This window comes from Falco biarmicus, chromosome 8, assembly GCF_023638135.1.
Source record: "Falco biarmicus isolate bFalBia1 chromosome 8, bFalBia1.pri, whole genome shotgun sequence".
Lineage (NCBI taxonomy): Eukaryota > Metazoa > Chordata > Aves > Falconiformes > Falconidae > Falco > Falco biarmicus.
In genome coordinates this window covers 8,298,760-8,326,499 of record NC_079295.1, presented here as the reverse complement: position 1 = coordinate 8,326,499, position 27,740 = coordinate 8,298,760, and the positions used below count along the sequence as shown (strand labels likewise).

Here is a 27,740-nt window from a genome sequence, read left to right as displayed (position 1 = left end):
CTGTCACCCTGGGTCCCAGCAAAACCCCTATGTGGATGCTGGTCAAGACTGGGTTGTCCTGGAAGCTGAGGCGGCTAATTTTAAGCTAGTGTGGGTACCTACATATGAAGCATGATGGTGTTCCTTCAGATATCATTCAGGATATACCTGTCCTGCCAGGTCTCCCTTAGCCTGACCGACGCCTTCCACACTTTGTGGTACAAGTTGCTTTCCTATGGAAATGTCCTACATCTGTCCCCAGGGGTGGGGACCCTGGCATGGGATGGAGAACCGCAGGGACGGGAGGAGGCACCGTGGCCCACTGCTGATATTTGGGGCTCCTGGAGGAGAGGGCGATGCCTTGGCCGATGCCCCTTGGCCAGGAGGGGCAGGTGTGCTGTGGGACCCTGCCATAGGAATCTCGGTACAAAAGCAGTGCCGGGTGTTATAAATAAACCAGTCTGTATTTCCTCACAGAGGAGGTGGCTTACATGTTTTTGCCCCTGGCTGTCTCCTGCCTTTCCATTATTAATTTGATTTTAAACATTGATATGATACTGTCTCAAGGCAACTTTGTGTCAAGTTATTTCCCTGCATCCCCGGTACAAGTGGGTAGTAGCTCTTCCTTTATGCCATTCCTATAATTTTTTTTTTTGTGTAGGATGTTAATGTATTTCCAATAACAACATTGTAAAGCTGTCAACTAAGAAACATGTACGTCTAATAATCTCCCTGTTAATTTATGATATGAATTTTCTGCTATCAGGAAATCTTTCTTGTGAATAGGAATATTAATGAGATCATCGTATAACATGGTGGTGAGGTTTTTTTTAAGAAGTATTTATTTTACTTGAAAGATGTAGATTTGCTCTTCATGATAAATAGCTGAAAAACATTGTGCTTTATCTGCAGCGTGGGCTTGGTCTGGGAGACACTAAAATGTCATACAGTTAAAAATACTGGCTTAGGCAAGGATATATGAGTAAGCGAAGGTTGAAAGTGTTCTGCTTGCCTAGGCTGGTGGCTGGTATGCAGGTATTGTGAAAAAGGATTTATGTAATTTCTAAAATTAATCACGGGCTGTAATTAAACCTTGATTATAATAAATTTGCTTTCTGTGAAGTCTTGGATTCATAAATACAGGATGGCTTCAGCCGGAGCAAAAATGCGGAATGAGGTTGTAACCACGTGGCTGCACTGACTGCAGCAGAACTGCTAGAGGTGGGGAGTTTCTTGGTTTCTCCAGCATGGAGCATTTTGGCTGGAGTGCACCCAGCTTCTAAAAGAAAGGGCTAATTTTTAATTCATAATTTATTCACAGACTTCATCTTTTCTGCTCATAAAATAGTGAGTAAATAGATGTTATTTCTAAGAGGGTTTGTTTGGACATTAGAAACATATTTTTTTGTTGTTGTTTTGTGACTGGTATCGGTGTAGAGCTTGATCTATGAAGTATTCAGGGTATTTGTGCAGTGTTTGGTGCTTGGCTTGCAGAGGTGTGCTGGGAGGATGCTGGTGCTTACGCCAGCGTGTAACTGCAAAACTTCATCTCTGTAAATGCTTGCTGATGAGCTTAGATCGGGAACACTCGATAGCTGTCTCCCACAAGTGTCATTTTTAGAGAAATTTGAACACACAAAGTGTTCCCACCTTGCTGGAGCTGTGCAATATATAATTCTATACATAGAATTTGTTGCTTTGGATAACTTTTGCTCTAAGACCTGTGACAGCGTATTTCCCTTAAGTCCTTGCCTCTTGCAGTTTGGGAATCTCTACTTAAAAACAAGAAAAACCCAAAAGCTTGCTGTTAGCCCTGAAAATGATCACTGAGGCATAAACTTGAACTGTAACATCCACAAATCTGAAGACAACAGTCTTTGTACCCATTCTATGATCTTCTACAATCTTTTGGCTTTCTAGGGTCTGATGCCCAAATGCTAGGGCAAATACCTACATGCAAATTGGATGCAAGAAGTCACCGGTGACAGTGGTGACTTTGATGCTGTTCCAGGCACTGAATCCTCCAGAGGCAGAGGAACTCCAGCACTACTAGACTGTTGAATTATTGAGTAATTCATGCTGCAGGAGATGCTTCAGGAGCATTGTCATTGTTGTTCGAGTTGGCTTTTCTGTAGAACTACAGAACAGTTTGGCCTGGAAGGGGCCTTGATCAACTAGTTCCACACCCCGCCACGGGCAGGGCCACCTTCCACCAGCCCAGGTTGCTCCAAGCCCCATCCAGCCTGGCCTTGAACACTGCCAGGGATGGGGCAGCCACAGCTGCTCTGGGCAGCCTGGGCCAGACCCTCACAGTAAATAATTCCTTCCTAATATCTGTATGTAGACCTACCCTCCCTCAGTTTAAAGCCATTGCCCCTTGCCCTATCCCCACACGTCCTTGTAAAAAGCCCCCTCCAGCTTCCTTGCCACCCCTTCAGGCCCTGGCAGGCTGCCGTAAGGTCTCCCCGGAGCCGTCTCATCCCCAGGCTGAGCAACCCCAGCTCCCAGCCTGCCCTCACAGGAGAGCGGCTCCAGCCCTCTGATGGTCGTCGTGGCCTCCTCTGGACCCGCTCCAGCAGGTCCATGGACCTTCTTATGCTGGGGGCCCCAGGGCTGAACGCAGCGCTGCTGGGGGGGTCTCACCAGAGCGGAGCAGAGGGGCAGAATCCCCTCCCTCCACCTGCCGGCCACGCTGCTTTTGGTGCAGCCCAGGGTTCGGCTGGCTTTCTGGGCTGTGAGGGCGTGTTGCTGGCCCAGGCTGAGCTTCTCATCCACCAACACCCCAAAATGTTTCTCCAAAGGGCTGCTCTCATGTAAATGTGTATTTTTGTGCTTTCTGCCAGCACCATGGGATTGCATCTTGCTAGTGTGAATGCCCTTAGGATATTTGTGTGCTTAGTTTGTCAGGAAAAGTAATTGTGTGTTTTTTTCTTGAAGCTGGCCATTGCAATTGGGTTTGTCTGCTAAATGCAGCCACTCAGGGAACAGGGGCAGTATCACACAGCTGGTGATGGATCACGATGCATGTGACTGTGGCAGATTGACCCCAGCTGGCAGCTAAGCAACTGCAGTGGGATGAGGTAGAGAATGGGAAGGGCAAAAGCAAGGAAAAGAAAAAAACCTTCTAGATTAAGATAAAGACAGTTTAATAAGTGAAGGATAAAAAAAAAAAAAAACACCAAAGGAAACGTAGTGATGCAAAAGCATCACTCATCACTAGCCTGGTCAGTCCTTGAGCAATGGCTGCTTTGCAAAAACTGCCCTCAGCTTTATTGCTAAGCATGACATCACATGGCATGGAACATCCCTTTGGTCAGTTTGGGTTAGCTGTCCTGCTTGTGTCCCTTCCCTTATTCTCGTCCATCCCCAGCCCACTTGCTGGCAGGCAGCATAAGAAGCAGAGAAGTCGGTGATGCTGTGCCAGCACTGCTCCGCCACAGCTGGAACACCCAGGTGTTACCAACACCCTGTGGGTCACTAATCTGAACCACAGCCCTATGTGGGCTACTATTAGGAATATTAACTCCATCCCAGCCAAGCCTAGCAAGTTATGATTTGGAACAGCAAGCTGCATGTTTAAACAAACTTGACCAAATAATTATATACTTAGGAAGAGGCTGCAAGTGATGAAACTGAGAGTTCACTTGGAAATGGTTGCTCAGTTTGGCTGGAAACAGAGTTGAAGGGGGCGGTGAATGATGCTTGAAGATGCTGATAGATGCTCGCAGATAAACTTTTGTGAGTTTATTGTGAAATCAAAGCAAGGATCTGAATGGTTTCCTCTGAGCCTGAATGGAGGCAGAAGCGTTGCAGTAACTCTGAACAAGGGGGGTCAGTTAGCTTTTGTCGACTGGGTGCAAAAGCTGTGTGGCATGATAGGGAACCCAGATTCAACTCCTGCTCCTGTGGTACAGCTGCAGGAGGTGGGGTTGTAAGCTTTGTGTGCATGCACGGACAAGGAGGGGTGATGGAGACAGCAGAACTATGGGAAGTTAAGATAGTGCTGCAGAGTCTCTGCCTCAGAAGAGAGGTGACTGAGCCAAGTGCCTCCTGACTAGATCAGCCAGGGTCTGCTCTGGGTCCCCAGGTGGGCCACAGGGTACAGGGGTTTGTCAGGAGTGCTGCCTGTTGCTGTGACCCTGCTGCCTGGGCTCCCAGAGAGCCTGGTCCATGCCCCCTGCCCAGGACATCGAGCTGTGTCGGGTTTGGATGGCTCTTGCTTGAGTGATAGTGACTGAATTAGGGCAGACTGATGGCATAGAGGGCTGTGGCAGTTGCCCCGTGGCTGTCCTGCTCAGGCCTTTTCTGCCTTGGTCCTGGAGCTGAGCTGCTCTATAAATCTATAATGAGAGAGGCATAAGAAGTCTGGCAGCTATTCTTGGTACTATTTCCCCCCTCTGTGCGGGTGCAGGTTGTCACTAGTGGTTGACTGGACTCCAGAACATCTTGCCTTGCTTTCCTTTGCTGTACTTGCTGAGCAGCTGAAGCTCCTCCTGTAGCTGTAACTGGGACACACTGTTCCCCTTGTGGGGGAGAGGACCAGCACCCGCTGGGGTCTATCAAAAAGGAGGGTGCGAGATGTGGGAAGCAGCTGGCCAGCACCGTTGTCTGTCTGTAGCACACAGTGCTCTGTGCCTTGTCGCTTGTGCACAGGATTAGTGCTCTGTGCTCCGGCTGCCGACGGGCTAGCGGCCAGGCCACTTGCTCCCCACTGTGTAATGGGTGGACAGGAGGAAGGAGGCTACAGCACAGGTAGGAGATGGCAGCTGGGACCGGAGGGTACCGATGCCAACAGGGAATCCCTTCGTGAACAAGACTTCCTAGAGCTGAGGTATGCTCCTGGTAAAGAGAATGTAACGTAAAAGTGAAAAGTGAATTTTAGACTGCTTGGGATTTACCTTTGTAAGGAGAATGTGACCAGTCTCCTGAGGAGTCTGGGTTTGGGGTGTGTCTGAGAGAGCTGTGCTTTAATTCTGTCGGCTGTAAAATGTGAGCTTAGGTAGCCTGGCTTGAACAATAAGATTGGGCTGATAATATCTCTTCTGAGAGCAATGTGCTTGTACTCAGTTGATTCACCTGCATGGCCCTCAGCGATTCGCAGGGAAAAGTGTCAGCAAATGTGCCAGACAAGTCCCTTTTAGGCTGTTTCATTTAAGCAGTTGTGAAATGTCCAAGCACAGCCCTTGAATGAATTCATAAAACTAATTGTTCCAAGTAATCGAGTCTTACTTAAAAACACCATGTAGCTGTATCTTAAAATTTTTAACAGTGGATGCTGGTGTCCGTGCCGTGCCTGTTCTGGCAGGGCAGGATCTGTGGTGTTCTTGGTGCTGGGGGAAAGGGCTGATATGGACACGGGGCTTGGTGGTGGGATCCAGAATAGGTCAGATAAAGCAGAAGGAGCTACCAAGCTGTTCCTGAGTTTCCTGACCACTCCTAACTGTGCTTGTGCTTACCGGTTGCCTGGAGTTATGTTCATGCATGAGGAGGAGTGTTGGGTACCTGATTTTTATCTCTAAGGGCTTCCCCTCAAGAGGTGCGTTTGCAGAGGGCTTCTGTCATGTGGTCTGCTTTCACCACGAGACAGGCATGCTGTGGTGCTCTGTCCTTGTCCATTTTTTCTCCAATCATTCTTCTACTATTTGCATTTATTTGTTCTCTGTAGTCTCAGGTAAACAACTTCTGCAGTCAGTGCCTCTGAGCTCAGTTGTATGATCACCACTGAGCTCTTTCTAGGTCTGTCTCTTAACGAACATAAGGGCTGTCTGCATCCCTGGTTTTGCTGGTGGGTTTTGGGGGGATATTTTTTTTTGAGGGGGTTAGGGGGTTTTTTTGTTTGTTTTCTGTTTTAATGTTGGGGGGGGGGTGTTGTTGTTTGGTTGTTTTTTTGTTGTTGTTGTTTGATTTTATTTTTTTTTTTTTTACCATAACTGTGGCTATGCACCATCTGTTGAACCGGGACCAGAAGTGATTTCTTGGGGTTTTCTTTGTTTCATTACTACACAGCTGCAGCTCGCCTTGGTGTATCCCGTGTGGTCTTCCACTTGCTGCATCCATCACTGCAATACCAAGAGGTTTTCACAGCTGCAGAAAGTATTTCTTTTTCTGGTGGGTATGTTGGGCCTGTGGGGTACCCCACATGTTCTGTGTAGGCAGAAGCTCTGGTGCCACAGACTATAGGAGCATCAGTCAGATTTTGGACTCCAGCTGTGCTCACATCAGTGTAAACGCTGGGCCTTTGCAGAGTTCCTTTTCCTTCCTCATTGTAGGTGGCAGCCTCCAACAGCACAGCCAGGGTTTGGTCTGCAGCTGTAGTGAAGCTCCTGCAGCATGGATCATCTGTGTGGGAAACTGTGGGCATACAACAGTTGTGGATGAAGGCTTTAAATGGCCAGGATGCAGCAGCAGCAGCGCTGGGACAGCTGTGGCCAAGGGATGCTTTGCAATGGCAGCATTGAATTATGTCATAGAATTATTTGTCTTAAGCTTGCTCTGTGCTGAGATGCCCCAGAAGGAGCTGCTTATCACAGTCATGCGTTTATATGTGGCTTTATTAGCAAAGGAGAGCGCCTCTGGCTCTGTCAGTGCCTGTTCTACTGCCTATGGACTGTCTAACATTGGGACCAGGAACTTGCACGATCCCAGGGCCTCCAGTGGCAATAAAGATGCTGAGCTTGTGACTGAGCAGTTGGTGTTCTGGCTATGTAAGGCTACACTGGAGACTTAAACCTTCAATGCTGTGATGTTTGCATAGCAGCTGAGAACTTGAGTAGAATCATACTTTTGCTCCCAACTTGGGAAAGAATTGGACTAACGCATCTTTAAATTTCGCCCCACGGGTGTCGAGCTCACTTGAAAATACCAGCTGGTTAAAGCTGAAGTTTGGGGTCTCACAGAACTTGGAACAGGAGATTCCAATGTGACATGGTATGTGCATTCAGCCTTTATAAGACCATTTATTCTGAGCTTACCCCTGTACAGCCCAACCTAAGGCACCAGACTGGCCCCTTTCAGCAGCTGAAGTCTTTGTGGTTTCATGTATGCCCTGAGACTATTGAATCCCTTGTTAAATGCCTGGCTGCTGCTGTGTAGGACGTGAGACAAAACAGTGCCTGGAATAGCCTGTTTAGGTAATTCTTGGGTTTGCTGTTCCTGACTAAAGTAATTATCTAAAATATATGCTGATTTAAAGCTTGAGCTTGCCACCAGTGATTTTATTTTTAATCTAATGTCTAAAACCTTGCATCGCTGCTCTTCAACCAAACGTGAAAACGACAGCTTTGGTATTCGAGAATCCTTGAAATTTGGACTTCTGATTTTTCTGGTCATGGATCTTAACGCGTGGGAAATTGCAAAAATATTCTGATTTTTTTTTTACTGAGACAAGGATTGCAACTTGAAGAAATAACTAGTTTTTAAACTAATTTATGCTAAGATTTCATGACTCTTTCCTCTGGATACACACCTTCTCATGACTTGCAGCCAGAAACAACAGTGTTTGTGTTGAATTACACCAATGCTGAGGGCTAAGGTTGAAACAACGTGGAAATGTAATGCTGGTAATGTGGCTGAATACCAGAAAGGCTGAGCCTACTTCAGCAGGGCAAGCCGCTTCCAATAAATGGCAGCATGAAGCTCACAAGGGACAGGGTATGACACTGGTGACTGTACTTTGCAGTTGGTGGCTTGAGAAGTAGGAGGTGAATGTTTTGCCTGGTTTCACCCAGGATTTCCAGTTTTACCAGGACTTTGTCTGACTGGTGATTACAAGTAACTTTCTCTAAGAATGCAAAAGGATATAACAGCAGAACTATCTGAGAACATGCCCGAGGGATGAGATAGGGAGAAAACCTTGAAAATTATCTGTATGGTCAGCAAAACTTAAAAAATAGATTTAAAAACAGATAAAGCTCTTCTGCTTTTCAGGTGGCGATCTTTGGGTCTGGAGGTAATGTTTGCCTTGCATCAGCTACAAAGTTGTGCCAGTGACACCGTAAAAGCTATTACTGCTGACCTGGCAGGCACAGGCAATATAAATATTTAAAGTTTCAAAGGCTCAAAGTAATAAAGTGAGACCCCCTGAGATTCTGTGCAGCTTGTGATGTTTCAGAACAGTCATCTAATGTGTGTTATTGAGGTTTTGTTTGCCTTTATGAGGGCTTTCTGTTGCTTCACTCTCAAAGTCCACTTCCAGCAACAGCAGGAGAAACTGTGTGGGTTTCGGCTGCGTTCCCTGGACCGGCGTGTACGGTGCAGCTCCAAAGTGCAGTGCAAAAGGGGATAGGCACTGCCCCTCTGTGTGCTTTCTGAAATGTTTCCTTTAATCTTTTTAAAATTACTGCTAAGACATCAGGTCTTGACATAGAGCTTTTCAGTCTTGACATAGAACGACTCGGTGAGTTGTCCCAGAGTTCTCCCAGAGCAACGGTGAACTTGCAGAGTATGAAACTTCCCATGGTATAAACTCCAGACGTATGAAATGCCACTGGTTTCATCCTTAATGCTGCAGGTGTGGGAAGCTGAGGTGTCACTATATTCGCTTGTCTTTACGTTACTCTCCTCTTGACCACCAAATCTTCAGGTCCTTAACAGTGGAAAGCTCTATGTGGGGTTAAGAAATGCAGCCAGCATGGCAGAGGGTATCCTCTCATGAGCGTGCGAAAGCAATTGGAATAATAAAGACTTATTCTCGTTCCCAGGTGGTCAAGGGCTGGAGAACATTCAGCAGCCGGTGGGCAGTGTCTGCAAGATCGTCTGCTAGTTTCTCAAGGGACATGCAGACAAGATCTGAAGGGAATCAAAACCGAGTCTCTGTTGATGTCAATGAACTATGGATCAGGTGTCAAAGCATCCATTAGTCTAAGCAAAATCTAGAAACCTTTCTCCTACCTGTCTCCACCGATGTCAATACAACAGTCTTCTGCATGTGTGATGAAGTTACCCATGGAAAAGAACTTTCAGGGGGCTTTTTGGTTTTGCTAATGCCATGCTGCTAGAGCTAGGGAAAAAAGAAAAAAAAAAAAACAACAAACCAACATGCTGCTTTGAATTTAGTCGGGTTTTCTTTTATCAGAAGGAACATCATTAACTTTCATTTGTCATCTGAATGTCCAGGAAACAAGGCATCAGGAATAGCTCCTCAGTGCCTAGGTTGCTGTTTAGACTGTTCTCAGCATACAGGCTTGTGATGATGCTGGATGATTTACATTTTAAATGAAAACACATCTTGTAGTTATCAAAATTTCACTAACAAAGACAAATTATTGTTCTCCCAGTTCTCTGGGAACAGAGCTGACTTGATTGTTGGGAGTGAAAGTGGTCTGAAAATAGTCATCTAACCGAAGGTCTCAAATTTCCTCTTTTCTTAAATAGCGCGTGTCTGTTTGCTGTGTGGGTTAAGTTGGGTACAGCCCACTCCCTCTGACCCAAGGTGCTTGGCATCTGAAACCTGCTGGTAGTGAAGTCAAAGATTAGTCCTTAAACTGTGAAGAGTCTTTTTTCATCTCGCCCCCTCTCAAGTTTCAAGAGGTTTTGTGTCCCCGAGGGTTTAACTATAAAATTTGTCCTTTCCAAAAAGATGACTATGTATGTGCCATATACTTTTTTTTGTCTAGGCTGCAAGCATTCTCAAAATGTCTTCTCAAACTTCCGCAGTCTGATTAATCTGGGGAAAAAACATGTTATCCTGATCAGAGACATTGTGAGCTCTGTTGCTGCTGCTGCAATGAGAAGACTTCATCAAGCTGCAGATGAAATCTGTGGCTTCTTCCCAGTGGTGCCTGGGTCATCTTCGCGTGAAAGCCTTTATAATTCCTGGGGATGCGGAAGGCAGAAGGCAATGTGTCAGAAACACTTGTGGTCTCATTTTTCACACCTCCTTCATTTTGTTCTGCCTGGGTTTTGCTTTGAGGCAAAGGCTTCACCTTTTGTCCTTTCTCCGTGTGCCCCAGCAGCGCTCACCACAATGGCGCCTAGTGCCTGGGAATTTGCGGCAGGGTCCTTATCAGCAGGTGCCACCAGCTGGTCTTGAGAGGAAGGCAAGGATGCTTTGCTCTTTCAAGAGTATGTTGTCTGTCTGTGAGGCCATGCTCGTTGTTTCCTCAGCACAGATGAAACAGATTTCTCTTGAATATGCCAAGAACTGAAGTGTCTTGGGTTCAGGAATTTGACCTCAAAGGCCTTTTGCAAAGCGTTGAATTTCAGGAGGAATTCCAGTTGCTCTTCACAAATTTTAGTGGTGTTTCCTAACCTGGTGCTTCAGTTACAGTCTCTGGTGCAAAGAGGGTGTGGTGAAAACCTCGGAACTCCTCAGAAACCCAGAATTTGGGGCGCTTCGAGTCTGAAAATATAAAATTGGTTCCCCTGCTTAAATCTACTGAAAGCAGAGTTTTCCCAAGAATGGTTTTTTTTTTTCAGCCCTCTGCCCAAAGGAAAACACCCCATCCTTCTTTTGGTGTTTGCACCTGGTCCATTAGCCCTAGGCAGGTCATACTCATGGAGGTGCATCACCTGCGAGTGGGGACAACACTGCACCCTGCTCAGACTTGCCTTTCCTCCTGCCAGCATGTGCCCGAGCCTGTTTTCTCCACAGACTCTCCCTTCTCCCCATTCCCATCCTGCCCACTCCCAGTCTCTACCTCTTCTGCAGCTCCAGTCTCTGTTTGGGTTGAGCACCCTCAATCCAAATGCACCTTGGACATGGACAGCGGATGAAACAGATTTTGCTGTAGCGTGAATCTACGAAAGTGTGTAATGTATCTGTGGGGAGGCTGGAGGAATATTTACAAAGTTCATTAAAGACTTAATGAGCCAGGATTGGGAGAGGTGGAATCGCAAACATCTCTGCTCTCTGGACACCACAAAGCAAAGCCAGAGCTCTGCAGAGAACCTTTCATTTCACTTAACAATTTTATTTTCAAGCCCTACTCAGCATTGCCACAGTCCTGCTGGCAGCATTTCCTAGTAGCTACTCTAAGTGGAAAATCTTTAAATCTTGCGGTTGGTTCAATAGTTAAAATTACTGTCGGACTGGCTACAACGCTGTGGCTCTGCAGTTAGGAAGCAGTTTTACATATTCGAATTCTGGTGGAATATTAACTGGTCCCAGCACACAACAGGCAGATGGTTCCTTTTCTAGGGATGAAGTTGAAAGCTAAATGTTATCCAAACTACCAAAGCAGCCGGTGAAGCGTGTTGGAAAACAACAGGACCTTGGGGCTCCGAATGCCAAGTTCTTTCCATCCAAGTGGCTTGAGCCGTCTCATTTCTGGTGTTTCATTACCACAGCAGCAGCACGATTGATTGCAGAGAAATTACTTAAGAATCACGTCAAACAATGCGTTGGAAGGTTTCCTCCTTGATCTGAGGCAGCCCGGTCTTGGCTCTGGTTGCAGGAAAGTTGGGCATAGCGCAACAGACTCTGTTCTTGAGAATCTCGGCTTAAATCCTCCATGTTGCAGTACTCTGTCATGGCTGTGGCTGCAGAATAACGTTACTGGCTTTCCCATCGCACAGGCAGCAGTTAGGGAGGACTGGGAAGCAGGCAGGGCAGACCCTGCTACCGATGAGCGTGTCCAAGAGCCAGGAGAGAGTGTCTTCAGCTGCGGTGACCAAGGAAAATGGACGCACGGAGGAGGCTCTGGCTTTTGCCTGGGCAAAGTTTCAATGGGTGTTTTTGATTGTGTTCCCAATGCTGAAATCCAAGTTGGCTGGTTAAAAATGCCCACCCCCTTTTTTTTTTTTTTTTGAATAGGCACCCACATCCACCTCTCTCAAAGCAGTGTTCGGGTGGGGTGGCATGCACGTGGTGCGGCATGGGACAGTGACGTGGCCCCGGTGAGGTTCCTGTTTGGCACAGTGTCTGCTTGTCCCTCCCCGGCATGGCTTGTTCCTAGCACAGTCTCTGTGCTCTTGTGCAGCCCTACCAGCTGGCGCACAAACTTTTTGGCTCAACGGGTTTCTTTTCTAGGATCTTGCAGCCACAATGGGGAATGAATCCAGTGACTGTCAAGGCCCACACCTGGGCAGTGACTTCTGGCGTGTCTTAGAAATGCATCGCCTTTGTGGGTCTTTGCCCTAAAATACTTGCAGTGTGAGTGACACCCAACTCCTTCTGTCACCCAAGGAGTCAAATTCCCCCAGGGTGCAACCTGGTGATCGCCTGCCATCCTGCAGCCTGACAACTTACAAATGGAAGCAACTTTACGCTGTTTAACCCTGAGCCCTGGTACATTGCATGCCTCCCATGTCTTTCCTCGAGTGCTTGTTATTTGGGAAGTTCTTAAAATGACCCTGTGCCACACAATTCAAGTGAAACTGTGATTTGAAGGTTAGCAGAGGAATGTCACAGAGGGGATCTTCAAAATGGGCATGGTTAGACATATCTCTGCCTTGCACACAGTCAGCAATGGGTGAATTTGTTTGAAGGCAGCAGTTTCCCTCCCAGCTCCCACGGACGGCCTTTAGGCACTTAAGCACCCAGCTGCATCCCTGAACCTGACTAGAAGTGTTTCAGTGGCTCAGTTGTGGGGTACTGGAGGTACAGTGATGAGACACATGGCCTGTATCTGCAAAGCAAGGCTTGCAAGAGCTGAGTGCTACGTGTTGGAGAGGGTACAGCAAACGCCTGGCCCCGGTGCGGTCTGGCTCCAGGTAGCCGAGAGCTGAGGTGTCATACCCGTTCCTTTAATTCCTTATGTATCCAGTAATGTATTCAGGCCATAATTTTCCAAAAATCCCATTAATTTCTGTGCTGAATCTGAAGCCTGAGCATCAGGGGGATCTGACGGGGAAGCCAAATGTCCATAGCCACTCGTTTCTTTGGTGAGGTGGGCTGAGGCTCGGTAACGGTCAGAACAATGCGGCAGCTCTTCTGGCATGTAGAGCAGAGCCCCCAGGAGCTTGCAAGGCAGCCAGACCGGTGTCCCGAGGGTCTGCCTCGCGTCCGGGAGATTTCTGCGGGATGCTTTGGCCTGCACGGTGGTAGTGTCTGATGGCTCTGTGTGGGTGGATTCCCATTCCACGCTGGGAAGTTGTCCCCTCCTTGGGGAATGCCAGCTTGGAAGTGATTCTAGTTGCTGCCAGGACACAGAGGTGCTGGGTCTGGAGCTAAGGGAAGAGTTGACTTGCCACAGGGAAATCTAATGGCTAAAAGCGAACAAAATAACTAGATTCTGCCTCTGGCTATGGAGATATCGGGACTTCAGTGCTTCCTTCTAGTTGCAGTCCTGGGAAACAGGCACTGCAGCCCATCTCTTATCAGAGAACTACTGCTAAATGGAGGAAATCTGGCAGCAAATATTTACTCTCAGATCAATTCTGTTTAAAGTGCAATGGCTTTAGCAGAGCTTGGACACGGGAAGGTCAGGTGTAGGATCAAGGCTGCATTTATATAAAGACAAGAGGAATGGAACAGGCACTGGAAATCCTTGCTTAGAAAGGGGAAAGACCAGAGGATTTTGAAAGGCGCTATGAGGATCTTAATTTTTGTTCTCACACTGAGTGTTTTCTTGTGTTCGGGTAAGTTGCTCGGAACGGAGCTGTATCCTCTTTCTTACGGTGCTTTAGGGAGGAAAAGTATGAGACCACAGTGAACCTCTAACGGAACTGTGCCTCTGCCTCAGGGTTTCCAGTGTACGACTATGAGCTCCCCATCACAGAAGAGGCTCTCAATGCTTCCATTGCAAGGATCAACTCCCAGTCATGGGGGACAAACCTCTATGGTGTGGTCAGGAGCCATGTCACAAGAGTAAGTGCACAGACGATGGAGAACCTTTACCTAAAATGTGTTTTGCTGTGATCAAAAAGTCTTTTTCACCCAACCCTGGAAACCCAGATTTAGTTGGAGTTTTCTGATGCTGCTTGGAAGAGGGTGGGTGTGGGGTATTATCTGAAGTTATGGCTTTAGGAACCAAAATATTCTCTGTATGTTGGTTTGTAATTAAAAATACCTCCAGTTTTCAAATTTTCTACCCCTAGAATAGAAATCTTTGAGAGACACCTTGTAAGATTTTGTTCAAAACTGGTGGGTTTAAGTGTCTCCAGCTAACTGCTTTGCTTTGGGCATAAAGTAACCTGCTTCATCTGAAGGTCTCAGTCGAATGTCTGCACTGCTAATTAAGTGCCACCCCAAACGTGTTCAGGACTCTTTCTCCAATCTGTATTTGTCATATGTCTCTAAACACCAACTCTGGTTTGAGTCTGTTAGAGTGTAAATGCAGGCAGGAAACACATACCTGTTTTAATTTGCCTTGCTAAGAATTATATTGGATACCCAGAGTTAAGGAGTTAAAGCTTCCTAATTCAGAGTTAGCACGTCCGTGTTTCTGAACATCCTTAGCACTACTCTCTTTCTGCAAATGGCATGTATCAAGTCTTCTGCAAGAATGAATGACAAGATGACTTTTGGATTAATCTATTTTGGAAGGGGAAAAAAAAGTACTTGAAAGCAGTAGGAATTTGTTTGATTGCTGGGTTTGATTGTATTTTTGCGTGTGTGTGTGTCTCCCATCTTGAGCTAAAGCATTGATTAGACTGTGAGAAGGAGAAAAGAAAATCCTAACGTGTCAAGAAAACCCACCAAACTCTCTAAAGCTTGTAGTGTTGCATGCACACTGCCCATTGAGGTGCCTGAGCTGATAAGGAGTGACTCTATATACTGAATTAATTCAGTTGTTTGAAGTTGTATAATTTGCTTTCCAAGTCATGTATTTGCAATAGACTTCCCAGCACTCCAGATATCCAAAGCAGAGCTGCTAGCACCCTGGGTCCTGCAGAAGAGGGGGGTAGCCTGCAGGGGTAATGCTGTATCTACCTCTGACAGCTATAGCCCCCTCGCAGACCCCGAGCAGTGGGAGCATCCTGCAACGGCTACGGGGTTCCAAGTGAAACCCCTGTGGAAAGCTGTTCCTTTGCTGTTACCAAATCTGCCGAAAAGCCTAACTCCGGAGCACAGTAAAGCACCTTTCTCACACAGCCATCTGCTCTAAATCGGGCACTGACACAATGCCCTTACATCGTCTTCTGCTTGACAAAGAAGCAAGCTTGCCGTGTAGCGGGCATGGAATAATGACAGGCGCTAATTATACGTTGCATTGACCTTCCTTTTACCAGGTTGACATGTTGGACAGTGATACTTACAGACTAGAGCTGCGGTTCAGCATTCGTGAAACTGTGTGCACCAAAGCTTCAGGGAGAGACCCCTTCACGTGCGACTTCAAAATGGGACCTTTCGTGGTAAGTGCTTCTGGTGTGAATGTGACCCCCGGCTCCCTGCGAGGTGTTCTCGGGACATGCTGGAACGCTACTGGTGCTGGAGAATGACTGGCTTTCTGAAAAAAAACCCCAAACCCGTACAGCCTGCGGCATGGAGCGGGTGTTGGGTGGGAAGGGTCAGTGCTGGGCAACTCTCCTGCCTGGCCAGTGGGAAATTGAGCTGCGAGCTGAAAAAAGATAGTGTGTCTTGGAGCAGCGTGTGGTGGAAGCACTTGTGTCTTTTGGGACAGGTATGGCTTCTTTTCAAAGATAAGAGAGTAGAAAACCTGATGTTTGACCTGCTTTTGTCTATCGTGCATCCAGACCCTGCATAAAGGCTTGCCTCCCTCTGTAGTGCAGATTCCCATGCTGTGCTGACAGCGCTGATTTTTTTTCAGATTTTTCAACTCTCTTTTCAGCCTGGAATAAACAGGCTGTTGATATAGCTCTTGCTCTGCTCTGATTCTTAGATGACCGGCTTTGGTGTAAATACATTATCTTCTAATCTGGGTTTCTCTGTGCATGGTTATTTTTGCCAAAACTTGGTTCCCTTTGCAAGCTTCTGAGTGGTCGTGTCCTAACAGCTTGCACATAACTACCAAAGCATGTGGAGTAGCTCTTCAGTCCCTGTGTGCCGTGATGCCATACTGTGTGTCAGACTTCCACAGAGATTATCCCTGCTTGCTTGCGCTGCTCCAGACTGAACTCTTCTCACCTCTTTTTCCTCTGTGAATGGCTGCCAAACTTTTCTGCCCTTCCTGGGCACCATCTTCATGGTAGAGGAGGGATTCTGGGAAGGCACCGAACAGATGGCACAAAGGCTTTCCTCATAGCTTAGGAGTCATGCTGCTACCTTAGGAGGTAGTTTGTCCCATGTCTTCATGGTAAATATCTCATTGAGTATCGCTACTCTGAGCTAAGCAGCTTGTGTGTGCATGTAGATGGGACGACATGGAATTGATGGTTGTTGCTAGGTTTTCTTTAAAGATGCGAGGGTTGGCTTCTGCGAATTTATCACTGGATCCTAAACAGATGCCATCCCTCTTCTTTTCTTCTTGGGGCAACACGGTATGAAAGATAGCGTGAGGATCTCTTTTCCAGACTCAGGTGCAGGTTTTGCCAGAGATTCTGTCAGGCTGGTAGAGACAATTTCTTTAAAGGCAGCTTAACTTCTAGAGCTGGAGCTGCTGTCAGCATAGCCCTGCACAACTCTTCTGGTGGTGTTTGGTGGTGCCAGCACCATGAAAAAGATTTGGAGATGTTCTTCTATCTCGAGAAGGCTCAAGGCTTCATACAGCTAACATGCAATTGCAGAGCAATAATGTGTGTAGTCGTATGCTGCCAGAATATATTCATCTGGCTGCAGCCTGCTCCGATAATTTGTTGGGTGTATAATCTTGCTTGAGCTTCTTCCATTTGGAATTGTTTTTTAAAATCCCTGTACAGGTTCCAGCCCCTGGTGAGACTGCCATGAGAGGGTTTGTACTGTAGCTTTGCTCTAGGAGATTTGCTCTATTCTGATCTGTTACAGCCAGCCGCTTCCTGCAGAAGTGTTGTGGAAGTCTCCGGCGAGCTGATCTCGAATGTTATGGTGCAGTGCCATCGTGGCACATCCAGCTCCGAGTCAATAAGCAGCGAGGAGGTAAGGAAGGAGGAAAATGATTTATTTTTTTCTGCCTGGGGGAGTGAAAATTCTGCTCTTCCACTTTTAAGAGGCAGTCAGGTGTATATGTGTGAACAACTCCTGTTGCGGTTGGAGGTTTTGATCAGGAGACTGACTGTGGTTTGAAATCCAGCTCCTCCTGTAATGCTTCACTTTCCATCAGCTGAGAGGCTTGACCTTGCGTGATGGATGCCTGGGGAGAGTGTGCATCTCTGCGGCAGGCTGGCACAGCCCCCAGCTCCAGCACTCTTTCTTCATTAACACGTGGAGTATGTGCCTGGAGAACAGCGAGTGGCACGTCTTGGGCAGAAACAAATAGCCATGGCTCTGGCTCTGTTACCAAACCCAGCTCTCAGCTGAGCATGTCATCATGGTATAGCTGAAGAACATTTGCTCTGCTGAGATTTGTGTTCCCTTATTGAGCTCTTGGGTTTTAAGGTGTGACCAAATGCTGACCGAACCTGGGAATTCCTGCTAGCTGCTGTGGACACATCATGCCGGTGTCCACATTTTGCATGAACTGACGATTGAACTTGGGCTGCACTTACACAACTACAGTGGGCGTTGTGCTTGGGGATTTTGCAGGGAACAAAGACAACTTCACAAGCAAGGTGCCAGAGGACAGCTTTTATTTTTGGAAAGCACAAGCCACTACATGAATAACTTGAAGCAAATAGGATTCTGTGTCACCTTCTCTTGGTTTGAATTGCCAAATCAGCTTGCAATTTGTTGTTGTTGTTGAGAATCTATTTAGAGCTGGCTAGTGACTGCACCACAGGAAGCCTTGATTTGCAGAGCAGAAAGACTGCATGTGAAGTACTGAACCACGGAACAGTTTTGACTGTTCGGTCTGTCCTCTGGGGGTTAAGCATAACTCTTGTTTAATAGGGCACTCGGTATAAACACTCGCTTTCACAAGAAGATATCTTCCTGCAAGTCTTCTTTAACCATCACTTAAAATTCAGTACTGCTGCCAGTATTCCTGCTGGGGAATCTATTTCCTGCAATGTTAATAAGGAATAAATGCCAAAGGGAATTATTGCATGGGAAGAGGGAAGTATTTCTTTCTGCCAAGGGCTGCATCAAGTGCACCGTAGCTCTTGCTCTAGAGCTGTAACTCAGTTCAAGGGATCTCAGCCTGGCTGACACAGTGTGGTGGATGGTGTTGGTGTAGCTCCCGTAGCGCTGGTAGGATTTGGATAGGAGAAGGAATTGTGGTTGGCTGAGTCTGGGATCATAGTACTTGGATAGAGACCAACAAAAGAAGAGGATAGAGAGCTTTAAAAAGAGTAATTTGTGATAAATGTAAATGAGTCAGAGGTTCCCTGTGTGACTGCAACAGACTGACTGCTCTCCAGGATCTGGCTGTATCTGTGCTAGAGAAAGGCCAGGTAAGGTGTGAGGTATGGAAGACTTTGACCTGAGAGCCTACCTGCAGCTGCAGGCTGCCTTAGCAGCATCACTGCTTTGCAATAGTATCAGCAGTAACCTTGTTTTCAGAGAAATTAAAAATGAAGTTTGGCATCAATCACACAGTACCTGAGGAAATGAAGGAGAGGTGGGCTTCTTGACAGATGAGCTTTTTAAAGAAACGTCTTTAATTTACAGATGATGCGTATGCCGATAATGAACCCCAACAGGCGAGGCAGCAGTCACAGAGAAGGTAAGCCATTTCTGCCATGCTGGGCTGTCCTGGCACATTTGCCCTTTGGATCATCTGTTTGGGCATCTGTCTGAGGGAGAAAAAAAATATAGAAGACCAGCAGTTTTCTCAGGTCATGGCCAGCTGCTTTTTCCTTTGTAGAAGCATGTCTCATTAAGGAAGCGATGAGGCCATTAGGCTGCAAATTAGGGCAATGCTGAGGTTTGCATACTCTGTGTAGGCATTTTCTGGATTGCCAGATTTGTGGTCTCATAACCAGTGCTCACGTGCTTCTTTGAGGTTGTCTTGATCTTGTGCAGAATGCTGAATGAACACACGTTCGAAAGCATATCATGTGTGTCTGCATGTGTTTTTTTTAAAAGATGTATTTGCTCTTAAAGCCTTCCCTTCAAGGAGAAGAGGTGGCAGCTATGGAGATTGGCGTCAACCCAGCTATTTCAGCTATGACAAGACTGAATAATATGGTTTGGGTGAGTACACTTTGAAGCGTAGCTTTTATGCACCCTAGGTCTGCAGGTTTTGCGGCAGGGTGGGAAAGCAACTGCTCAGGATAGAGGACCTCTTTGGGAACATGGCTCTTGGCTGCGAACATGTTAAAAACCTTTTTACTCTAGGCATTTGTAGGTCTTGCTTACGGGGAAATTCAGGGACACAAACAGCACTATCAGCACCACTGACAAATGTTGATGGGGTGGCAACCTCTTGTGCGTACAGAAGGGCTCGCAGAACAAGGCTCTGACCGGTTGTCAAGGCAGCAGAAGACAGTTTTGATTTTTCTTCTTGTTGCTTCACGCCGAGAAAGACATCCCAACTACAGAGCTCACGGCTTTCACTCACGCTTGAGTATTCCATCCCATATACTCACGTGAGCACCACTGTCCTGGTGTGCAGATAGTATGAATGGTGTGCAAGAAAATCAGTCTGTCGGCCTGAGTTTGGCATGGGACAGCTCTGCCTCCATCTCTCTCGGCTGGCAGAGATACGTTTCTATCTAATGTTTCATGAACATTTGGACATTACCCAAACTGGTTGCCCTTTGCAGGGGTTTATCACTTGCTGTGGGATCTCAAACATGCCCTGGCTGTGTATTGGCAAAGACACAGGTGAGCTGTTGGGTGCCTCAGTCCTTCAGCAAGCCGCCCACCACCTTTGTGCTCGTGCTCTTTTCCCACCTGTGGCTTCTTGTGTCTATTTATACTTCAAACTCTTGGAGGAACGGGCACGTCTTTGTGCCGACTCTAACGCAACCGAGCCCCGAGGCTGCACAGTTCTGCAGACAAGAAATGAAAGTGGTAGTGAGGTATCTTGGAGAACCAAGATGCAGTCTACCCAGGGCAAGGGTTTGTTGTAGAGAAGCTGAAGGAGATGTTTGGAGCCCAATTAGTGGGGATGATAATGAGATGCACTCCTGATTCATTGGAGCTGGCAAGGCCTATCCTACACGCACCACCTTTGCTGACCTGCTTCTGAGGCTCGAGGTGGGAGCAGCTTTGGTTGCTGCTGCTATTTTTCCTGCTATCTTGTGGAGCTGATCTAAAGGGAAGTGGTTTTGAAAGCGTTTCAGCAACACAGAAGGGAGATCACTCTTTGGCATGCTAAACAGTTTTAAAGTAGTTGGGAAAGGAAGAGGAAATCACTTAGCGCGATGTCTTTGTGATTTAAAAGGTTTCGCAGGCTGGCTGGGGGATGTATCATTAGCAGGTCTCTGTGCCTGCAGAGAGTGCCAGAACCGAGCTCCATGTGCGCGGAGCTCAATTCAGGCCTGCTGCATTGGAAACAAGACGGTTTTAGATGTAATTTAGCACTGATGACTCACCAAAACCTAACACATGTTACCCATAAGCATATCCGTGGTAACCTATATATGCTGAAGGAGACATACCCCCTACTCTCCTAGAAACTAGATATGAAAGGAAAACTCGGTCATTCTGCTGGGTCAGGACTTTGTAAAAATTATTTCATTAAATCCATATGCTGTTTTAGTTTATCCACGAGCTAGAAAAGGTATTAGACTGCTTCGATCGCTGCCTTTCTTCTTACAGGAATTTCTAACATTTCTAAATATCTTGGAACTTCCTTGGGCAGATTGCAACGGCATTCTCGTGTGCACTGCGTCCCGCTGGGTACCTTTCAGCCGAGGAGGTGGTGTGGCAAGGCTGAGCCTTACTGAAGAGGGGCATAAGGTTGACTTTCTGTTCCAGAGAGGAGAGGGGCAAATTTTGTAAATGCCTGACCATTTCTGGCTTCTGCAAACCAAACTCAGTCCAGCTGGGTGGATGGATTGAATTTTCTTCAACTGATCCTCCAGAAAAGTTGTGGGGAAGGAGGTCTATGTGCTCAAAATGGGGAGACATCCTCTTCTTTGCATTTGGAAAATACAAATTGGCTCTTGAGAGGAGCCATCCCCATTAAACAGTAGTAGCAAATGGTTTGTGTTCCTGTATCTAATGCCTAATGAATCTCTAAACCAGAAGCAAGCTGCAGAATCTTGTTGAAAGAGAACATGAAACAAATGGGGAGAAATTTAAGGTTCTTGAAATCATGTGCAGTTCGAGCCTTAATATTTTCTGTTTGCTCTCGAAGATAGATTATAAGTGATTTACAGAGCTGTGTTTCATACCAGTGTCCTAGGTTTTGGACATCTCAGAGGCAGATATATCAGGAGATTAAGGGAGAATTTCACACCCCCTCAAAACTCCTTGTTTCTCTTGTTTTTATCGATTTGACTTATTATTAGCTGCCAAGTCTGGAGAGAAGTCTTACATCTCAATTTCACTTGTATCCAGAATTAAAGGGTTTCATCCATGGGTTTAATTTGGAGCCACACACATCCAAATTATTTCATGTGTTTAAGGCCAGGGAAAGTTATTCATTGTGCTTTTTTCCTGTGTTTTGGCACCTGTGTGATTGTGGCTGGCATTATTACAAGCCATACTGTGATGGCAGTGTTTGGGGGGGCATGGGAAATCTGTGCTGTGTTTTGAGATGGCAGTAGCTCAGCTGGCTTAGTTTAGCTGAGAATATGTTGGGGAAGGCTGGGGAAACAGCCATTTAATAATAGAAGACTTTCATCTCTTACTCAAAGAACCTGTTGTTGACAAGTAAAGCTAGACAAGTTCAGGTAAGAAATGAAGTGTGATTCTTTTCTTTATGCAACAGTATGGGCAACTGACTGCTGCAAAAATTACTAAGGCAAGTGGCAGGCAGAGTTTTTCATGATGGATTTTATGTTTTTTAAACTAAATCTTCTTATCTTTTTGGCTACAGGAATTATTTCAGGGGAATCCTATGCCTGACTCTATGCAAGAAGCTAGGCTAAATGATCTCACTGGTACTGTGTGGCTCTATTTATTAGAATGTGATAAATATTCAAAAGGAAAAAATCAGTACAATTGTTTTATAAAGAATTTTTCCAAGTCTGCAGTCTTTAGACCCACCAGTCTGCTGGTGCCTGCAGGAGTTAGCAAACTGCATATGAAAGAACCACATCAATGATTAATGAGCTTACTTCAGCGACAAGCCCTAATCAGATTTTCTGGATTTATTTCCTAGTGCATCTCCGGAACTGGGGAGATTGTAAAACTCACATGTCATGCTGCGGACCAGTCTTTCCAAAAAATAGCACAGGCATGTGAGTGAGTGACAGCAGGAGAGCCAGCTGCTGCTGTACAATAGCTGATCACCAGTTAACAGCCTTAACCTGCAACAAGAGTTAAGGTCATTAGTTAGCTTGGCCTGCCAGGTGTGTGCAGAGCTTTTTGGAGCTGTGTCTGCTGCCACAGTGCCAGCAAAGGGCATGTTAGCCGTGCAGTCGATCCCCTGTTGAAACTCTCTTGGGGAGAAGAGCATCTTTTCCTGCTCTGAAAGGATGCTGCTCGGCACACACACAACAGGGAAGACTTTTTGAGCGTGCACAGGTATAAGGAATTACGGATTCCATGAAGCTGGAATCTGCTTAATGGTGTTTGTGGCTCTGGATTGCAAAGAGAAGCCTAAAAAATGGCTTAAACTAACCTATCACCTTGAACCCCAGAAAGCAAAAGAAAAGGGCCCCAACACTCTGCTCTTCCAAAATCAACCGCCTAAGGCAGTTTGTATTTTTGTGCAGGGTGGAGCCCAGCCTATAACTTATGTCTGGAGTCTCACCAGCAATGCCTCATTTCCTTGAACAGGAAAATGAAGAAGAAAGCTCTTGCCTTTGCTTGCAATATAGCTGGAGATTGTGAATGCTGATTTTCTCCTACTGTCGTTAATCACACAAGGAAAGTGTTTTTTAACAGACAATCAAATTCCTTCTGCATCAAGCCAAAGGGCTGTGATTTCCTCCTCGAGTTTTCGACGTTTTACTTAAAATTACTCTCCAACTGAGTTCTCACCTGGCATAGCTCACTGCTGTGGGAATGTGGTGATGGCAGTTGTTACAAGCTGATTAGCAGCTTTGCGGAAGAGAAGTGAATAGTCTGGCATCCTTGAATATTAGGGATTATTTTTTTTATTTTCAGTGGAAGAATAATTGCCAACACTGGGCCTCTTCTCATACCCAAGAAATTCAGGATGCAACCTTCAGAGTGAAATGGATGCTTGTTTGTCTGTCTTCTATAGAAATAATAATGGAGCAGGGTGCATAAGAAAGAAAGAAGGAAAGAAGACGTTTATACCCAGTGTCCTCATTAAGAAGCTGTTTGATTTTAGTTCCAGTTTTGTATTCTCATGGCTTCATATATTCTGTCTTTGGTTTTTCCTCTCCGATCACCCACCCCACTTTCTGCAGTTCTCAGGACGCAGCTTATTGCTATCCGGGGAAAAAAGTGAAGCATCAGAGGGAAGCAAAATCCCTGCAGAATGGGATCTGTTGCATGGTGCATGAGCTCCGCATCGGATCAGCTTTGAGAGTGAGAACTAGAGCAATTTATCACTTAGGCAACATGGAAGAAATGACAGGCTACCATTATATTCCTTCTGCCTTGGAGTCTGTCTACGACAGTCCTTGGTGTCACCTAGCATCTGTGATACGCTCTAGCAGGGAAGAAAACGTACTTTCATCTGTTCAGAGGTGAAGGACTGGAATTGAAACAGACCTAGGCGGGATCTTTCCTCATGCTCAGGCCAGGTCATGGTGTGGTGATGAAGAAGAGGAGTTACAGCAGGGAGGAGAATCGTTGTGACAATCTCTTGTTGCTATTCTGAACAGCAGTGATTTTTGTCTTGCCTTTTGTCCACCTCTTCTGGATCTATTTTGAAAGATTAGACCCACTGTTGCACTGAGGACATCGTTCCTGCTTCTGGAGGATGCAGATTCCTTAGACTTCCTTGGATGATTCCTTAGACTTTACTATGTCTTTAAAGCCTGATGGCAAGCCCCTTAATCTAATTCCTGGAGAAAACCAAGAGGACTTCACTGGAGAAACAGAAAGGGCTATCGGCTGTCTTCCAGCCTTCTGCTCAATGTTGTGTTTGCAAGCACTAGAAATGACTTGTCGGAGTCACGCAGGTTGGGAAAGACCCCTGGAAGTCCAGTCCTGGCTCAGAGCAGGGCCAGGTTCATCAGGCTGTGTAGCTGAGCTTTAAATATCCCAGGATATAGATCCCTCACCCTCTCTGGGCTCTGGGTTCAGTGTCAGTTCAGTGTTCGCTCACTCCTGGGGGAAGATTTTCCTTAAACTGAGCTGGAATTTCCCTTGTTCCCATTTCTTCTCTTGACACTTGGTCCCCAGTGATGAGCATAGCAGCCAGGCCTGGTTCTTTGGCCTGCATCCCCCATCTCCAGGGCTGGGCAGGACCCAGGCGCTCCTGGATAAGCTGCTCTCAGAGGATTGCTCTATCTATCACTACCAAGTGTGTGGACACTCCTTTCTGGCACAAATCTATCCCTAAAATTTTACCAACAGAATTGTCTTACATAAAAATTTCGGGTTGCCATGGTGACAAACTTGCTGAAGATACAGTGTGGGCTACAGACTGCTGTAGCAGTCACATGTTCCCTTAGAAAAACACATCTCAGATTTCTTCTGCATATTGTAGCTCTTAATTCAGATATGTTTTTCAGAAGACCATACATCAGCCTATAGCCTCAACCATTTCTGCTTTTGAGACTTTACAGTATGTGTTGATTTGTACCCCGTGTTACTTATTTCACTGTTGTTAATTTTTCTAGCAGTCTGGTTCTTCCCCCCGCCCCCCCCCCCCCCCCCCCCCCCCCCCCGTTTTTTTTACACTAATTAGCAATTGACATGACATTTGTGCACATGCAAAGTGTTTTGCATATGCAGGTTTCTTTTTACAGATTCCTCATGGTGTGAGTCTGATGCTAATCAAATTAATAAGCAACTCGGTGAAGTGGAATACATTTTTTCCAAGGCCATGGATGTTTGCTTAGTTCTGTGAAGTATGAGACAAATTTTGGGCTATGACATTTCTCCCCCTCCCTTTTTTTAAAGTAGATTGGAGAAGGAGAAGAATCAAGATTCAAAGATTCAGCATGGGAAGAAAGAACCTGATGCTGCCATTTCCTCGCCTTTTTCATGAAAAACTATTCTGTAATGAAGGGACAAGTCTTTCCCTGAACCCTTTCTGCTGTAATGTCAAATGGCCATCGGATGAACTCCTGAGGCACTCAATGCCTGTGCTCTGCAGACAATATCTGCCTTCTGAGCTCAATGGGAGGACTGTCAGACACCTAACCTGTGTCCAGTATGTGTTGTACCAGATCATGATGATGCTATTAAAGGATCCTTATTCCATCTGTTTGTTCTGTGTTACTCTCCGTTTGCTTGTGATTCTCTGTAACGCTTATCACTAATTATTAATTCATTCAAACCAACAAAGGTACTTAATTCCTTTTTCTCTGGGGTGCTGTGGATAAGGTGTCTCGCTACAAATCCAAAGGCTTGTGTTTTAGCCCACGTCAGCTTTAATGGGTACTTGACCACTAATGTGGGGAGCCAAGGGAAGTTAATGACAGTGATTGTCAGGTGCTAATGGTCTTTGCAACAAGGGCAGCTTAGAAGAGACCTTTGATGTGTCCCTCTCCTGGGAACACAGGTCTTATCAGCCTTGTCCCTTTCTCTCCACTCCAGGCAACAGAGCCCACCCTGCAGCCCTTTGGGAAGGGAAAGGCTGCTGTGCAGTTTGGGGGTGTTCATGTTTGCTTCTTAAGGCTTTACCACCGAGTCTGCTCTTTGGTTATGGTGTCAGCTGGTTTTAGGGCTGTGCTTCTATGCCTGCCTAGTTCACCTAGAGCAGGTGTGACCCCACTGGACCTAGGCAAGTCACCTGCAAGTAGACAACAGAAGCTGTTCCTATAGAAGCTGTCACTGAAAAGCTCTTTTGTAGGTAGCTGGGATAACAGCTGGGTTGGTCGTGCAGGCGCCTGGATCAGCAGGATTATAAGGACTGAGCAGCCCGGTGGTGCGGGGAGTCTCTCCCGACCAAGCTGCGGACCCCACTTCAAACCGTGCACTGGAGACTCTTGTTGCAGCCAACCTGCCTGGGCGATTTGATTCCCTGCCTCCTACTCGATGCCAAAATCCCAACAAAACAGTTCTCCTCTCACCAAGCGCTCCATGAAGCATGGCTTTCCACCGCTCCTGGCTACCGTGGAAAGAAACCAGGTGAGGAGTTTGCAGTTCTGGGACTGAATGTGGTTTTCTCCCTGTCTTTCTCTATGTCTTTCCTTCCCTGTTTCCCTGGTCCGGCAGGGAAGAGGCCTCTGCAGGAGATGTCTGTTGCCTGAGCACTGGAGATCAAGCCAGGTGTTTTGTAACATGCTCCTGATGGCTTTGTGCCAAACTAGATCAAAATAATGGGTGAATTTCCTGATCCAGAAACAGTCCGATTAGTCGGGTATTTTGTGGAATACAATAGTGTTGTTTAGTGCTGAAAAAAATCTTGAAAACATGTGGACATAACAAAGATGTCTTCTTTAGGAAAAAGGATCAGCTGGGTTTTAAGATCTGCTTCCATCCCTGTTCAATCCCAACAGTGCCCTGGCTTGGTTTGCAGCTTTGCCCTGGTACTGAGCTGGCTTGTGCAGTAAGTGGCAGTCACAGGAGCTGCAGAATTGATCCTTGGCTTTTTATCAGTTGCACAACTGGTCACTTCTTTGCAAATGAACAGGTTTTTGTTTCTAAAGCAACTCTCCCATGCAGTTTGACTCAGTTAATTTTCCCTACTGATTGCAGCAAGGTAACATGATCTGTAGGGATTTCTATGTCAAAAGCATGAGACATGCAGTCAGAGCCCTTGGTGATTATCTGTAGCAGCAGGAGGGAGTAGAAGGAGGTGGAAGGTGCTGATCAGGTCTACAGCCAGCAGGGGAACCTTCCTCTAGGTGGTTTTGCTTTGCCTGCATCAACAGGACTAGGAACATCACTCCTGCCTTCGTTGTGAATGCGCAGCTCCAGAGTCCTTGCATCACCTGTTTCTCTGCTGCATCAGAGTAATTTTTGCTGAGCATCTTCTTCCTAATAGGGGTGACTTCACACCTTTGTGCTGATTTTATGTAGAATGATGATTCTTCATTTAAAAACTGGTGGAAAAAAACAGCTTAGCTGCTTTCCAAAACTCTAAGCTCAAGTGATTGTGGCCTTTGTCTTCTCGTGTAGACATGTATGTCTTCTGGTCCAGGGCAAAGGTGTGGTGAGCAGAAGAACTTCCTGGGCTGTTCTAAGACACTGTCTCCTGGAAGGGATGAGGTGGACTGACACATGAGCCAGCTTCAGTTGTGCTTGTAGTCTTCCCTGTTTCACTCTTGCTTTTCCCAGTTCCGAACAGGCCGTTCTCTCAGCCTAAAAGCAGTTGGATTTTTCTGATAGAGAGCAGTGGCAGGCCTTGCATCAGTGGGATAGGAGGGGAGCATCTGCTACAAAACCCTTATATAGTAGTTCTGTACGTCAGGGACAAGAGACAGAAGAGACTGAGGAGTTTGATTTCAAGACCTGGTGTAGAAAACTTGTCTTTGAAGTAAGGACGGGCTAGCTGGTGCTGGACTGATGAACAGAGCCTGTCCCTTGCTCTTTCAGGTGCAGTGTGTTTGGGGAAATAACCATCTGTACACAAACAAGAGTGGAGCACCACTTTCCTTCAGGAAGCTACTTTCAGCATCATTAATTTACCTTATCTGCCCTCTGTGGACAGATGTTCACTGGCAGGGTTCTGGTCCTGCAGTGGTTTCCATCACTCATG

At 46.4% G+C, this 27,740-nt stretch overlaps 1 protein-coding gene across 3 annotated transcripts; it reads left to right on the top strand.

Moving 5' to 3' along the window:
• The first annotated feature begins 13,332 nt into the window (after positions 1–13,332).
• On the top strand, positions 13,333–25,297 carry SPP2 (secreted phosphoprotein 2). 3 transcript variants are annotated; one of them, XM_056350010.1, is made up of 7 exons: positions 13,333–13,497; positions 13,602–13,726; positions 15,091–15,213; positions 16,763–16,873; positions 18,503–18,557; positions 18,938–19,027; positions 24,998–25,297. In XM_056350010.1, the coding sequence occupies exons 1-6, from the start codon at positions 13,449–13,451 to the stop codon at positions 19,015–19,017; spliced, it is 543 nt and encodes a 180-aa protein (XP_056205985.1). In that variant the 5' UTR covers positions 13,333–13,448; the 3' UTR covers positions 19,018–19,027; positions 24,998–25,297. The 3 variants fall into 3 exon arrangements, with proteins under 3 accessions (XP_056205985.1, XP_056205983.1, XP_056205984.1); XM_056350008.1 differs by having other exon boundaries at positions 18,920–19,027; XM_056350009.1 differs by having other exon boundaries at positions 18,920–19,027; positions 24,995–25,297.
• Positions 25,298–27,740: the final 2,443 nt, after the last annotated feature.